Source organism: Myxocyprinus asiaticus, chromosome 3 (genome assembly GCF_019703515.2).
Source record: "Myxocyprinus asiaticus isolate MX2 ecotype Aquarium Trade chromosome 3, UBuf_Myxa_2, whole genome shotgun sequence".
In the NCBI taxonomy this organism is placed as follows: domain Eukaryota; kingdom Metazoa; phylum Chordata; class Actinopteri; order Cypriniformes; family Catostomidae; genus Myxocyprinus; species Myxocyprinus asiaticus.
This window is the reverse complement of record NC_059346.1, coordinates 4,787,432-4,804,489: the sequence shown is the minus strand read 5'-3', so window position 1 is coordinate 4,804,489 and position 17,058 is coordinate 4,787,432. Positions and strand designations below refer to the sequence as shown.

Here is a 17,058-nt window from a genome sequence, read left to right as displayed (position 1 = left end):
GCCAGCTGGTACGTGATAGCTTTGCGGTATGTGTAAACCTCTTTCCCCTGGCCTCAAGAGTCACACTAGCGACTGACGCTAGACGCTGTAGCCTTTAGCCTCTTTGTTAGTGCGCCTGCCTCCCATGCTGGGGTGCCGGTTTGAATCCCCCTTGGAGCGGGTGGAGCAAGACCGGTTACATTAGCAATGCCTAGCTACATGTAACTACATGCTAGTAATGTCTAGCTATCTTTGACTTCTATCGATCAATCAATCTATCTATCATCTACTTATTTTTAATAATAATAAAGTATGTATCTATCCTTTTAATTTAAAATCAATCAATACTTCTTTTTATAATGATCTATTCTTTATATTTTGTTAAGTATTTATCTACCTGTCATTTTTATTATAATTAAAAGGACTATATTATATTTTATTATAAATTATCCTTTTTATTTTTATAAGAACTTATCTATCTATCTATCTGTCTATCTCTTCAGACATACCATGTTTCGGTTCTGTTCAAGGAGCTCTAAAATAGGTTCTGCTACTGTACAAAGCACGGAGGGCGGGAACGAGGATTGAGGCGTGACAGACAACGAGAGTCCGGGAAAGGGGGGCGGGGTCTGAAAGAGTGCGCAAACCACGCTCGGCCCCTCCTCCTCCAGACAGGCCCTCCCTCCCCCACCCCCTCTGGCCAGCCACTCTTGATTTGGATACTCCTTGCTTTCCTTCGGCTTGCAGTCCGGGAAACAGAGGGACACGGGAATGGACACGGAAGGGAGTCAGAGCAGCCTGTCGTCCGTACAGGACTCCCCGCACGACCCCTGGTAAAGCGCTCTGCTTGAGTTTTCATCGCGAATTGGAGAGATATGTATAAACCTGAGAGTTTTGGAGATTGAAAAGAGACCTCCGGAGACAAAAGAGAGACAAGCGTGCGTCCCATTATGAAAGAATGAAAATAGAAACAATGTAACAGCCAGGCAGGACCCTCAGGCTCAGTGTGTTACAATTGTTTCCATGGTCGCGCTTTCCAGGACGCGCTCTGTTACATTGTTTCCGTTTGTTACATTCGGAACTGTTACATTGTTTCCATCATGTTATACTGTTACATTCTATTTTCCCCGTTCAATGGGGGGCTGAACTTCATTAATTTAACTTGTTACTTTTTAATGAAAAGCAAAAATTAAACTGTGCCTGCATTGGAAATAACGGCACCCCATCCATCACACCATCAACATGGCCGAATTTCACTTTTCCACTTTGATTCATTGTGATTTTTTCTTTTCTTCTTTGATTGCTGAATTTCCACGTGCATCAACATTCTATAACGTTTGTGGAGACTTTTAGACATCTAGTTTGCTCCGGTCTGACTCGCTTTCTGTTTTTCCTCCTTTCAGCAAAATGTTCATCGGCGGGCTGAGCTGGCAGACGACACAAGGTGAGAGACATGCGTGGTTTTCTTGTCCGGTGTGCTACTTCCCACTAAAAAGTCCCATCCGTAGGTTGCAATGCATAATGGCAGATTTTCATTGCACATTATTGCAGACGAGCCCATATAATTCTCTCTCTCTCTCAATCTCTCTCTCTATGTTACTTTGATTACAAATGTGGTTGTTCGACTAGAAACAGAACGCAAATAGTTTACGCAACGTGGAATCAAAGCGTGCATTCAACATGGATGAGCCTTATGCATTGGTCATTTATCAGAATATTTCTAAACCAATACATAATATGCCTTATCTGGGCTCCTGTAATGTCACTTAAAGTACATCCTCGAAATCTACATATATCTCTCATATATAATGAGATCGTGGTGATTTGAGGTGAAAGCAAGGGCGCGCTGTAAGCACTGTAGTGTATTTAAATAAACACGAACATACCTTGTGGAAAATCTCTCTTTCAGTGCGTGCACAGCACATGGGTATACTAGATGCCCATGTTGTTATTCAAATGCCTAGTTTAACTTATAATAAGAATGTTTACAAAGGGCAAGCATTAAGCACTACTGTTTTGATGCAAAGTGATCACAGATGGGCATGCTTGTGTACCATTTTTGAGGCAAAACTGGCATTATATACTAAATGCATTGCATTTTCTTTCTCCAGAGGGGCTGAAAGAATACTTCTGTAAATTTGGCGAGGTGAAGGAGTGTATGGTGATGCGGGATCCGGTTACGAAGCGATCGAGGTGAGAGGGGGAGGCGCGCGCACACATCCCCGCGCTCGCGCCACACTGCTGACATGTTTATTTGTGTTTGTAAATTCATTATTATGCATAATGTGCCATTTTCTTTGCACAGGGGGTTCGGATTTGTCACCTACGTAGACCAGGCCGGCGTGGATAAAGTTTTGGCCCAAAACAGACACGAGCTGGATTCGAAAACAGTGAGTTTTTTAATACTTTTATGGTATTTATGCAATGTTTCATATCGGTGTCAGTATATTGCGTACTTTTTATGTAAAACACAAAACCCAAAAGCAGTATGCATTGTGACCTACAGTTCTAGCATGCTCTGTTGCAAGTGTGTAGGTCTGTGTATCGTCCCACCTGCTCAATTACTTGCCTTTTCGTTGTTTTCGAAGCAGTTGCAATGCGAGGCAACTCAAATTACATGCACTTTTAAGGGATCAATGCTTCGTGGTAGTTTTCATTTTTAAGAGAATTCTGATTCGCGCGGACTCGCATGCATTCAGCGCGAGGACAGTTCCTCTATGTCTGTCTCCGTGTGTCTCCCGCCCACCGCGCAGGAACGCGCGCCACATGAAAGCGTTCTTTCGTGCTTTTCATCCCCATGGCAACCAGGGGAGCGAAACGGGGCAGGCTCAAACTTTTAAAAATCTTCCAGGATGGGATCAAGACTCCAAATGTTGTGGTAAAACTACCTTAAGAACTGTAAATGTTTGAGAGAATTTTGGAACAGTTTTATAGTTTGTGCAAAAATACCATAGCATTAATAGAAAAATAAACCAATGAAAACTACAGTAATACAATACAGAGCATTTTTGAGTGTCTATTTTTTAGTCGACATAATTGGCTTTCAACTGTTTTTGCCATTGTCGTACAAACGTGAACAAAACGTCCTTAAAATCAAACACTGATATGTATCAATATGGCCATTAACTGCATAAGCTGAATTGGAAATGGACAATTTTCTAAATGCATTAGCAGAAGCAGAAGTTACCAGTCTAACACATGAAACAAACACTGAGCCAAATATTGTATTAGTATCTGCAAAAGTACCAAGTGACATGTGATGTCTGATTGGATGCACAGCCTTAGACATAAAAAATCTTTTAACCTTTTAAAGGGGCATTCAGTAATTTTTTCCTCATTAAAAAAGTTTTACTCCTAAGGAAATTAATAGTAATTTTGAAACATATATATAAAATCATGAGCACTCACATTAAAATGAAGACTCCAGTCATATCAGTAACCTTATAAAAGCTGTTTTATTCTACATGGAGAGGGTCTGCACATGGGGGCTGCCATGTTAGCATCACATGACCAGCTGAATACTACTCACTTAATCTCAGTAGCCATCCTGTTATTTGACACTTTCATTCATGGATTAAATTAATCACGGCTGACTGTGAATAGTGAATTTCTACAATTGCATCGGTAACTGAAAACTATTGCGTTTGAATGATGCTGCCTCCACGCCACTAGGTGTCAGTGTAAGTCCAAGACAGAGTGCTCCTTTAAAAGCTGATTGGCCTGTTGATTATGCTGTTCTTAATTTGCAGCATTATATGATTAGTTGCATTTTATCATTTGCATTTAAAACATTGAAATTTTCTAAGATAGGATTGACGCTCCAGATGTTGAGAAAACTAGTTGAGAAAATGTGTCAATTTGTCATGTGAACATTTAGCTTTATGCTAAGCTAAAATGCTATTTCTAGCCATTTTACATGCACCTGTTATCAGGTACGATCACATTTTTTCATCAAGAAAATTCATGTTAGATCATAATTTTTTTTCTCTAGTAAGACCTTTGATATTAGGGCAAAAATCTTATTCTTGATAAGAATTTTTGTATTGTTTTTCTGTAAAAATATCTAAAAATCCTTAGAACAAGATCAGTTTGCTTGTTTTAGAAGCAACACTGCATAAGATACTGTATTAGGTTTATCAGAGAATGTATTTTCAACATTTGTATTTTGTCTTATTTTACTGGCAGATTTATTATAGTCATAACACGTGAAAATATATACTAATGCTGAAGAAGTAATCCAAAGTATTTAGATTACGTTACTGACTTTGGGTAATCTAACAGAGTACGTTACACATTAAGTTTTACAGCATGTATTCTGTAATATGTAGTGGAATACATTTCAAAAGTAACTCTCCCAACCCTGTTAGCATTGTTATATTTTTGCGACCCTATCAGAACCGATCTGCATCCCATCCCACTGATGCAAACTATAGTAATACCATGATATTCTTTTAGAAACTTTACCATACCATTTAAATATTTCCTCTGATACCATCACTGAACCATGGTACTATCAGAGTACTTTTTTCAGTGTGTATTATATATTAACCACAAATGACTTGATGAATTTACGAGGGTCTAATGTTAATCGAGGGTCTAATGTTAATCTACATGAAGCAGACTTGTAATGTAAAGAAACCAAGTACATTTTGCACTCCCGAACTTTTTGCCCACATTGCACAGAGTGGCGTGCTCTCTAGTAGCTCTATTTGAATAAGTGCCCAGGATGTGTTTGAATATGTGGGTCCAGGACGTCATTCGTGGCTCTTTTGTCAGGACTGTGTATTTGCTGACAAAACCAGCCAGAATTTTACTACAAAGATGGCACAGACATCCCCTTCCAAACTGTGTGTGTGTGTGTGTGTGTGTGTTGGTTGGGGTTGGGGGGGGCTTTTTGTATATTTGTTTGTATTAATATTTGGGCTGTGTTGTGTCTTGTTCCTCATCTTTTCACATAAGAGAATGAAAACTGATCAATGAGGTGCACTGAATCGTGTTTGGACACATATTCTGAGATAGCTTGGAACGTTTTGTAAGAAGGGTTTTTGCAGTTTTTCACTGCTGCGCTGTGAGACTCAGCTTGGCAACACTTTAGACACCAGTGCCACCGGGTTTTGGCCACGTGGGACTACCATCACCATAACAACTTTGTTGGTTATCTGAAAGTGAGCAAGTTACACACTCCTTACCATGGCCATTAAAGGACTATTCCGTGTTCAATACCAGTTCAGCTCAATCGACAGCAGTTGTGGCATAATGTTGATTACCACAAAAAATTATTCGACTTTTCCCTCCTTTTCTGTAAAAAAGCAAAAATCAAGGTTACAGTGAGACACTTACAATGGAAGTGAATGGGGCCGTTTTTAAGAGGTTTTAAAGGCAGAAATGTAAAGCTTATAATTTTATAAAAGCACTTACATCAGTTCTTCTAATTTACTTGTGAATTATTTGAGCTGAAAAGTTGTTTAAATCGTAGTTATTATGGCCGTTTTAGGGTGTACGGCATGGAAACGAAGTTATAACGTTGGATATAACTTTACACAGAAAAGGCCAAAAAGTGAGTTTTATCACACTAAAATCATGCTATATTGTTTATCTCTTGTGGCTTTACTTTTGAAACAGTGAGTATTTTAATGTTTACGGATTGGCCCCATTCACTTACATTTGTAAGTGCCTCACTGTAACCCAGATTTTTGCTTTTTTTTAAAGAAAAGAATGGGGGGACTGGGTAACTCAGCAAGAAAAGACGCTGACTACCACCCCTGGAGTCGCGAGTTCGAATCCAGGGCGTGCTGAGTGACTCCAGCCAGATCTCCTAAGCAACCAAATTGGCCCGGTTGCTAGGGAGGGTAGAGTCACATGGGGTAACCTCCTCATGGTCACTATAATGTGGTTCTCGCTCTCGGTGGGGCATGTGGTGAATTGTGTGTGGATGCCGCGGAGAATAGTGTGAAGCCTCCACACGCGCTATGTCTCCGCGATAATGCGCTCAACAAGCCACGTGATAAGATGCACGGATTGACGGTCTCAGACACGGAGGCAACTGAGATGAATAAAATTATGTGAATGTGACATTTTTTGCAAAATGATAGAACGTAGTTCATTAAACGTATCACAGCAGTTTCAAAGTGAAATGTCCACTGTGTGGCACTAAAAGCAAGTTAAATGCTCTGATTTGATCACACTTGAACAAGCTTGTAAATGTAGTTGGTTATATAATGCAAACATTCAACTTTACCAACTTACAAGACAAGTCAAGCACTAATGTAAAAGTGTTGAGATGTCATAAGACAGCATTGAGTGAGGAACAGGGTGAAAAGTAAGTGTTTATGAACTGATAACCTGCTGTTTGTCACGTGATTTGTGTGCAAGTGAATAAAAGTCATTGTTGCTGTAGCGCCTCTAGTGTTCATTTCACTAGGAAACTGCTGCTATAGTGTATACAAGCCTCGTAAAAATCAGTTTGCTAAAATTTAAGTATAGTAACGTGCCCACAATATATACATACAGTATATACAGTAAAGTCCGTACTGATGTTCTTTATACTTAGTATTATATCACAACGTAGTATTATATACACTTTAAATTTAAATGTGTGAATTTTATAGTTGTTAATCTGCTAGACAACTAAAGAAACTTTCAAGTCTATGCAAACATGATGTAAAGAGCAATCTGATTCTGATTGCTAAGACATTAATCGTAAACCATTTTTAGCACAACTCCATAACAGTCATAACATATAGTTTGTTTTCCATGAGAATTGTGTGCATGTGTGCTGTGGTGCAAAGGCTAACCATTGTGTTAATGATGTAGTGATGGGTTCGAATGGCCTTTTCGAATGCTATTTGAGCCTCTGTTGTGTTAATGTTTTCGTGGGGGTTGCTGTGGGTTATTAGGTCACTCTATTGGGGTCTGAAAGACTGCATGGGGAGCATTCGCAACAGGAGGAAGCTATTTTGATAGATAAGACCATTTTGTAAACAGCTCCTTGTCAACTTTTGGCTGGGTTTTGTGATTCCGGAAAAACTGTAGAAGAATCGAAAGCAGTCTGTAAAGCAGATGGCAGTAGACGCTGTTTTATATGATATTTGATGTGGTTGTAAAGTTGTGCATGCGACAGCAAAGCTTCTCCATGCTTTCTGTCATTATATAACAGGTTCTGTCCTTCTGAAACCTCTTTCTGTGTTTTTCCGTATTACTTGCCTTCAACATCCATGCCGAGAATTTCAGATATCATGAGAGAGAAAGAGAGTCGGGGAGATTCCGTGTTGAAAATAGAAGAATGTGCCATGCCGAGAGTGTTTTTTCATGCTATCAGCCCTCAGAAGAAAAGAGTGTAAGAGGATATGTTGAAAGAGGGGTGTTTGAGTGCTGTAAATGAGAGGTCATATTGTCCAATCTCATAAAAGTAAAGCTAAACTATAAACAGACAGTCATCTGTTGTACCGGCAGACAGTTTCTCCTGTGTTAGTCAAGCACCAAAACCTAACGAAACACTTGACTAGTGTTCAAAATGAGTCTTATTTGTGTGTGTTTTGAAGCAAAATGTGTGTTTGTAGGCAAATGGAGGTATGTTTCTTAGAGCTGTATCTTAAGACTCTGTTGGAGACTTTTGGATGTGTTGTACATTGGAGTGGAAGACACTACTAGTCAAAAGATTTCCCCCACATTTTATAATAATTAAGTCAAAACTATGAAATAACACAAATGGAAGTATGAGAATTATAAAGTGACCAAGACATGTTAAACAAATAAAAACCATTTTATTTCAGCTTTGCACACTCTCCCAAGCAACTTCATGAGGTGCTTCCAGTTATATGTATGCTCTGACACTTGTTAATCCATTAAATCCATTGAAACATTTTTGTATTAAAATATTAATTCTGTAAAGACACAGTTTATATTTGCTTACAAAACTAATTTCAAGCATTTAAGCATAAGCCTTTAGAACAAAAGGTTTTTAAAATCATGAGAAACATCAATTCAGTCAAGTTTGTCCAGACTTTTGAGTGGTAGTGTATATAAAAAAGACCTTTATTTGTATAGTGAAAGAGACTGTTATGAAAATGTTTTCTGCAAAAAAACTGGCAGAAACCCTGCATAATAAACACCAGTTTTGCTCATTCAGATTTGCAATGAATGCATAAGCTATTTGTATGTTCAGTCATTCCTGAAATTGCTTTTTACATTTTATTGCACATTCAGCTCTGAAATGTGTGTTTAGTGATGTACTTACAAGTTATATCGATCATACTTTTGAAACACTTGTAGCTTGATGGTTCATGTAGTGCTGCACAATTATGACAAACATAATAATATTCATAATAATAATTGCTGATATTGATTGATTTTAATTGTGATTAATACAATTGACATTAAAATACTTATTTTGTGTAGATGAACTGCATGCCATATTTTTATGTAGGCTACAAATCCAAAACAGTCCGAGAACTGTTTCTGAATTACTTTATAGTAGGCTTGGGATTGATGCCGTTTTCCCGATGATTATCAATATTTATCGGGATTCTTAGATAGAAATAGTGCTACACATTGCAGAATAGTCTTTGTCTTTTCAAACACATTTCTCAACACAACTTTGGTAAAGTGTGAGTGGCTGGGTTAATTAAAGTGGCTTGCGCAGCGGACGCATCTGCCGGACGACATGGCACCTTCTAAAATTCAAAACAATTATTTTCTATGAAGGTACGCACACACTCTAGCCATCACTGGATGATACATTGTATATGCAGTATATGCATCTTTCATATAGCCTACACAATGTATTTTCAGTTACAAGTATGTCTTTTTGTTGTTTGACTGCTTGGATAAAAGGGATATTGCATAATAAATGTTTGAACAGCTATACCAGTTTCATACACTAACCTGCAAACTCATCAACGTCACTTTGTGCATTCTTGAATAAGTACAAAAACCTTCGTAACTTTGGACTGCCATCAGCTTGTAATGTGTGTGTGATATCTTTGCCAGTGCTGTGACCGGCTTCAGTAAATGTTATGTCGCCCCCTTGTGGTCTCCCAAAGCTATTACTTCAAACTACATTAATGGCAGTGAATTGAAAGCACACAAAATAGGCTTCTAATTTAAATATCGGCTGATGTTAATATATCGATGCCTTAAATAATGTATCGATAATATAAGGTGCCAATCAATAATCGATATCGATTTTTATCGAGTTTTATTATTAAATGAAGACAGTGCCTAAACAGCCAACTTCACTTTGGCCTTCTTAGAAGCATGAACAAACAAAACTTGTTTGTTCAAATTTCAACTGAATCTTAAAATTTGTAATCAATTATACACAGAAAGCTAGCAACAGACAGTATGTGATTGGTTACAATGCTCAACCACTGGAACAACTGTTAAAATCACACATAAAAAATTTTGAAACAACATATCTAATTAAAACATAGACCAGTCCCAACAGGATTTTGCGATTGCAAGAATGATTACAAATTCAACTAATCTCCGCATTATTTGTGGTAGCTTGCATTTTGTTTATAATTCCCGCCAATTTTTGCAAAAAACCGTAAATATGAGGGAATCCCATTGCTTTTCTTCATGTTTGACAGTGGCAAAACAAATGTTTGAAAAGCCTGAAGCAGTCGCAACATATCCAAATGCACAGCTGCCATTGTATCATCTCCGCAGGAACAGTGTAATCGTCTCCTCCGTTGTGCGTTCACTATCAAAATCCTTCTTAACTTTCACTGGACCGCAGACAGCACACACACATCACAGCTAGAGTTTAATCTTCACCCTGCGTGCTGAGAATGAGACACAAAACCTGCATTTATACACAGAAACCCTAACATTCACTTAAAATCCCTATTAGTTGTGTAATACAATGTGATTAGAATTTCAAGTGCTTAATAGGCTACGAATCTGAAAATGGCAATTTCTGCTGAACACTTATATGCTGAAAGTAAATGTTCATAAATGTTTTTACTGATATAAAAAGGTGACTTATATACTGTAGATATATGCAATATATATATATATGACAATATTTCATATATGTAACTTATGGAATTTCAATTTGTAAATAAATGCTCAAATATATGAACTCTAATTGTATTTGTTCGTTTATGGCCATATACCAAATTTAAATATGAATAATTATTGAATCCTCATTTGTGTTTTTAGTTTACAGATTTATTGTACATCTATTTTAACCTTAGATAAGATTTCTTGCATTGTCTGAGGCAACACATTTTAATACAAAAATAATTAAGAGTCTTCCAGTACCCACAGGTTTCACCTAAATATACAGTATTTTTGTGTGCATTTATTTATTTATTTATATTTCTGCTTGCTAACTGCATATTCAGTTATTATACACTAAAATATTTAGTGCATTTTAGTTGCATTTACAATGTAACTAACACAATTACAGAGGTACATAATGATGAAATGTTTTTAATGCAAAACAACCCCACAAAATGCTGCAAATTGCATCACAAAATCTGAGAAAAGCTACAGCAAATTCAGTCATTTTGGACCACAAAAATCAGGAAAAAGTGCCGCGAAATCCCGGTGGGACTGATAGACTGCTATAGTTGACTTATATAATTATAATCTCGATTATTTATTCGGTTAATTGTGCAGCCCTAAGTTCATGTATTTACTTCTTCTCTTGAGATGCACTGTTTATATTCAGTATGCCCTTAAATTTAAATTTGTTTTTTGGATTAGGGGTCTGGGTAGCTCAGTGGTAAAGACGCTGGCTACCACCCCTGGGGTTCGCTAGTTCGAATCCCAGGGCGTGCTATGTGACTCCAGCCAGGTCTCCTAAGCAACCAAATTGGCCTGGTTGCTAGGGAGGGTAGAGTCACATGGGGTAATCTCCTCATGATCGCTATAATGTGGTTCGTTCTCGGTGGGGCACGTGGTGAGTTGAGCGCGGATGCCACGGTGGGTGGTGTGAAGCCTCCACACGCGCTATGTCTTTGTGGCAACGCGCTCAACAAGCCACGTGATAAGATGTGCGGGTTGACGATCTCAGATGTGGAGGCAACTGGGATTTGTCCTCCACCACTCGAATCACTATGCGACCACAAGGACTTAAAAGCACATTGGGAATTGGGCATTCCAAATTGGGAGGAAAAATCTAGTTTTTTTGGACAAAAGTTATTCGTTGAAGATTGGACAGTTTTGTAGGATGTATCATGGAGAATCAACTAGTTATACTGTGATCCCTTTGAGATTACCAGCATCTTTCGATAACCATCTCCACTGGGCCAATAATAAACTATTTTTTTTCTTCAGTTATTTATATATGTATTGTGTAAATTTAGTGTTCATTACATTTAAGCAAAGTTTTATGTACATCTCATTTGTTGTCATAAAATTGTATTATGTACATATCAGCATTATATCAGCAATCAGCCACCTTGCTTTCTAGATACCAGTATTGGCATCAGCCATTATAAAATCCATATCGGTCGACCACTAGAATCAACTCAAGGACACTTGACAGTGATTCAGTTGAGGGTCTCATCTGAGTGCTTGAGTGCATCATTGATGCATGAAAGTGAAGCAAACTGTTTTTGTGTGTGTGGTGATACACTACTGTACTGCTCGATTTCGCAGTAGATTCTGAAGATTAGCTCTCAAATGCTGATAGCATGGAGAGGTGCGACGCTGCACAATTCCTTGGCTGTAATTAGTATGGATTGCCAAAGCAACTAATCGGATTGAGGGAAACAAACTGGATTGCATTTTCGAAGCAGCTACATAGCTGAAGCCTCTCCTGAGATTTTGCATCGTGCTAACACACACACAAACACGCTCACCTTTTTTCCATCTTGGTCAGGGTGTGGGGTTGCTGAGCCTCATTAACGAGCATCGTTAGCTATTTGCTTTGCCATTGTTCTCCCATGCACAGTGACCTTGATGGCTTAGTCTCATAGACAACAGCCCTGCCGATATTCTGATTCTGCCATTTAAATGTATTTGGTTTGAACGCAGCCTGTGTATGTATTACTTCAGGCACTTTTAGCGCTGTGGATTTCTAGAAAGGAAAGTCTCGTTAAAACATTTTTCACACTCTAAATAATTAAAAAAAAATTTTTTTTTTATTTGTCACAAAATGTGTCTTTTTTGGTCTTTTTTTTTTATGCACTGAAATTTCCTAACACAGCATCATTTCCAGCACATCTGAAATTCTGTGTTGTGTTTAAAAAGAATTCTGCGGTGGAAATGACACTGATGGAAATTGCATTTTTAACTTTTTTTTTATTTATTTATTTTTATTTAAATAAAATGGCTGACATAGCCTTTTTCTAAGGCTAATTTTATAGCTAACATCTTATGTATCCAAAATACACACAGTTAAATAATATTTTCCTTGGATTTTCTTTGTTTTCTTCAAACATCACTTGTCTCGTATTTAATCTGAAGCATGCTCTTCACTGACAGTTTTGTCCACTTGTTTAACAAGTTCACTAACTTTTGAAAAAACTTTACTTGGGGCAAAATTGTTTGGCATGGTGGACATTTTTGAAAAATGGATAGAAATAATTTTCACACACTTAATATTGAAATGGTTTATGTTTATTTCACTCTTTGTTTAGGTTGTCACAGTTTAACACATGGAATAATTTTTATTTTTATAATGGATTTTCATAGTTTAATATTGAAAGTTTGGGTCTGGGACATGGATAAACCAGTAAAATCTATACAAAAAAGGCATTTGGAAAGTACCAAAAGTTAACAATGAAGGCCTGGTAAAACGTTTTCATGTCAGTTTTAATGCGAACAAAAAAGTGACCGAAGTTTTACTACACGTAAGCATTCGCCATTTAACAGCTGATGGAAGTGACGGTTCAAGCACACGTGATGTGTTGCCGCTAGCTTTAGCGCGTTAGCCAACCTCAGTTCAACACTTGTATCTTAAACACTTCTTTTTGCTGCATTTTCGGTGTAAACATACAACTCACACTACTTTACAAAATGCCGTAGAAAAATGTAGAAGTGTGCGGTTTGGGACGCACCTTAATATTGTCCGATACAATACGGTCACCAATATACTGTACAGTATTGTGCATCTCGACTATACATAGTGTTCAAAATGGAATCTTAATGAGTGCGTTTACATGCATTTTAAAAGTTCGATTTCAGACGGAATAAACCAATAATTGGTCTTTTTAAAATGCCATGTAAACGCTTTAGTCCGACTGAAATCGGACCAGTCAGGTTTTTGCTAAATCTAACTTACAGACCTAGATAATGCGATTGTAGCTTGGCTTCGTCCGGCATGTATACACGTCAATCAGTCCACACTTGTCCTCGGCATTATGAGCATGCTCCAAAACACAGAGGGGCCTCGCAATGTGTTTTTAACCCGAAAGTCCAATGCAACACAATATAGAGAAGAAGAAGAGCAACAACAACACAAAAATGTCCATGCTGAGGTTTAATGATTACATTTGTATTTTTTTTTGCGCACTTTGCACACTGTACGTTACAAAATATGATATATGTCGTCATGAAACAGAGACCCTCCAAATCCGAACACAAGTGGTCACAGGAGACACATTTAAGTGACCAGGTGTAAGCAGCCATGTGTCTCACCTGACCACATGTGATCGGATCACCCGAAACGCATCTTAATACCAGATGGAATCAGGGTCAATTTGGATTTGGTCAGTTTACTGGTCTGGATGGTTACTAGGATTTCCTAGGGTGTTTTTAGTGGGTGCTAGGAGGTTGCTTATTGGCCCACGCCCAAGCCTCTATGATATTCTGGTTTCTAGATGACTCGGGTCCCTCGTTCAGTTTAAGTCTATAGAAGTTTTTGCACCCTAACAACATAAGGGTGACAGAGTTTTCATTTTTGGGTGTATTGTTTTTTTAAGATTTAACACAAAGTATATTTGTGTAGTTTGGTTTGATTTGTTGATCATTGTGTGGCGTGAAAGGCGAGCTGTGTGTGTGTCTCGTGAGGGGGTGGACCTCTCTCCGTCCCATCTGTTTGGGGTACATCTTTGTGCTCATAATTAATGAAAGCAGAGGGGGCTTCTTGCTAACACACACACACACACACACACACACACACACACACACACACACACACACACACATTCAACACCATGAGCTTTTCACTACCACATTTTGTTTTAGATGAATTGCTGTCTCTCTCTCTCTCTCTCTCTCTTTCTGTATCTCTTGTTGTTTTCATTCACTTTTTTTTTTCACTCTTTCGTGCTCATTAATTTGCCCTCGCCCCCTTCCTGCCTCTCTCTATCTCTCCCCTCTGTTCCTTCTCTCGTTGTTCTCTCCATTTGTCCTCCCTCTCCGCTCTGAGGGCAGATTGGATGGTGGGATCGGCTGTGCCTGCCCTCAGGCCTGAAATATTTGGAAACAGATCAGTTCCAGTAACCTGTGAAAGGAGTAGCCTTCAACAACACACACTTGTGTGCTAATATCAGTTTGTCCTTTCTCTGTGATAACAAAAACTGTAGCGATGTTTTCTTGTGCACCACCAAATGTTGTTTTGGAAGCCTTGGTTATCTTCTGATGTTATCATGTGTTTGAAGGACATATAATGCACAAGAAGCAAAACAGCAGTATATTCATATATTTGACAGTACTATATGACTTACATTAGTTACTAAATAGTTAATAGGCATAGCAATGCCCTGCAACCACCCACAACACCCTAGTGGTGAGTTTTACACGAGCAAAAACAACTCACATTTTCATGCCAACATGCTAACATACTGTAGGCTAGGGTATACTCAAAAAAGCATTTTATCATGTACTGCTCCATCTTGCGCACAGTCGAGCACTTTGCCTACTCTTTTTACTGTGGCACAACAACTGCTTTGTGATACTCTTTAGTACAGTCCTTTAGTACTGTCCGTGAGTCTAGGACAACTGGGCAGCATGTGGACAGTACGCGCACACGTACTGTGCTGATGACCCAATTTGAGCCACGTTCACAGTGCACGAGATGTAGCAACACTTGGAAAACCAAAGTACACTTTAGGGTATACTTTCTGCGTGCCGTTACATCTCGTGCACATTTAAGCAATTTTATGACAAAATTTGCGTTACATGCACTGTGCATAAGACATAGCGGTACGCAGAAAACCAAAGTATACTTTATTATTTTAGTTTTTTTCTCCTTTTTCACCCAATTTGGAATGCCCAATTCCCAATGCGCTTTTAAGTCCTCATGGTGGTGTAGTGATTTGCCTCAATCTGGGTGGCGGAGGACAAATCTCAGTTGCCTCTGCGTCTGAGACCGTCAACACACGCATCTCATCACATGGCTTGTTGAGCGCGTTGCCACGGAGACATAGCGCGTGTGGAGGCATCCACGCTCAACTCACCACATGCCCCACCGAGAACGAACCACATTATAGTGACCATGAGGAGGTTACCCCATGTGACTCTACCCTCCCTAGCAACCGGGCCAATTTGGTTGCTTAGGAGACCTGGCTGGAGTCACTCAGCACACCCTGGGATTCGAACTAGCGAACTAGCAAACTCCAGGGGTGGTAGCCAGCGTCTTTTACCACTGAGCTACCCAGGCTCCCAACCAAACTATACTTTGGCTTAAAGGCAATAAGGATGCTGACAGTAACCAAGCTGACTTATGTAATACAACAAATGTTGTAAATAAAATGTAACAAGACAAGTAAGTTGACAGTGACGTTAATCTAACACTCCCATTAAAAGCTGAGGTTTTCTCATTAAAAATGCAACAAAATCAAGTAAAAAGCCACAATCTTTGAAGACATCTTAAAATAACGAGGTCTGGTGTTAAAAAAAAAAAGCTGAATACACGACAAATGGATCAGAACGCTGGTGTCTTGAGGCTAATTTGTAAAAGATCAATTCCTTTTAACTTGACACAGCACTCCTGTGCACGGCACAGTGGTCAAAGATGTCTGTCTAGCGCACTTTAGCCACTGACGTTATGATGCCGCATCGGAAAGTGTTGCTGAAGTGATATTGCGATATTGCTGATTCACATATCTTTCATTCTGACCTCCTCTTTTTTTTTGGATCTGTTTACTATTTGACGTGTACAGGTTTGGCTGAGGTTTGGCATCAGAAGGTGACTATAAGTGTAGTATAGTGACTTTGAACTGAAATCATAGTACTAAAACTGTAGACACTGGCAAGATCAATATCGTAGACTTTGGCTGGACCGCACTAATAGAACGCTGCAGTAGAACGCTGCTGTTCGCCACTTGTAAAAGTGTATTTAGTTGGTGTAGAAGGTAATTTAGATGACTGGCAGTGCATAACAGCATGGCATGGGGTGGCTAGAAATGGTATCTAGAATTAGGAGGACTTCTAGATTTGTTTAGTGGGATTAATTAGTTGTGCTCATATGGGTATTCAGTTTACGATGTAGTTGCTGATATTTGTTGCTGATTGTTAGAAATGTTGTATATGGATGAAGTCACATAAGGCTGAATTCTAACAGGATACCTTGCATATTGTTAAGAAAAAATAGCTGAGAAACCTTTCTTTACTTTTCTAAAGAATAAGTTGAACAACATTGTAATTTTTTGGTTAAAATAATTTATATCTAATCATAACCACAGTTGCAATTTTTTTTAAAGAAAATATTAACTTAAAGTAGTTATAGATACACAATAGATACTGTATATATTTAAACAGAAAACTGATAAAATATGCATTTTTTTCTCTTCAGTTTATTCAGTCTGTGATGTCTCACATGACTTGAAATGGTCAAATGAGTCCACACAGGCCTGAAACTTGAATTCCATCGGGAATTCCACATAATTCCTCCTGAAATATCTGAGAGGATTTGTCTGTTATTATAACTTTCACTTTTTTCCAATTTGTACTTGAAAGACTTGTCTTTTTTGTGAATTCAGATTGACTTATAGCAGTGCTTTTTGAAATACCATGTAAATTACGGCACTATCTACATTTATTATGGCATTAATCAATGAAGAGGTTTGAAATGCTTATACGAATAATAACCCATATATTCATGGTGCAGATTGTTGAAAGAAAACATTACATTTGTAATCTATTTAGCCACAGAAAAATACTTTACATGTATTATTTGGT

The 17,058-nt window shown here is 38.3% G+C and overlaps 1 protein-coding gene across 1 annotated transcript in view; it reads left to right on the top strand.

Annotated features, from left to right (window-relative positions):
- The first annotated feature begins 709 nt into the window (after positions 1–709).
- LOC127423523 (RNA-binding protein Musashi homolog 1-like) overlaps positions 710–17,058 on the top strand; it is a 47,191-nt gene continuing 30,842 nt past the window's right edge. The window contains exons 1-4 of the mRNA XM_051667910.1: positions 710–812; positions 1,383–1,423; positions 2,091–2,172; positions 2,285–2,369. Coding sequence (XP_051523870.1) covers positions 751–812; positions 1,383–1,423; positions 2,091–2,172; positions 2,285–2,369 — 270 coding nt within the window. The 5' untranslated portion in view covers positions 710–750. The remainder of the gene's footprint in view (positions 813–1,382; positions 1,424–2,090; positions 2,173–2,284; positions 2,370–17,058) is intronic.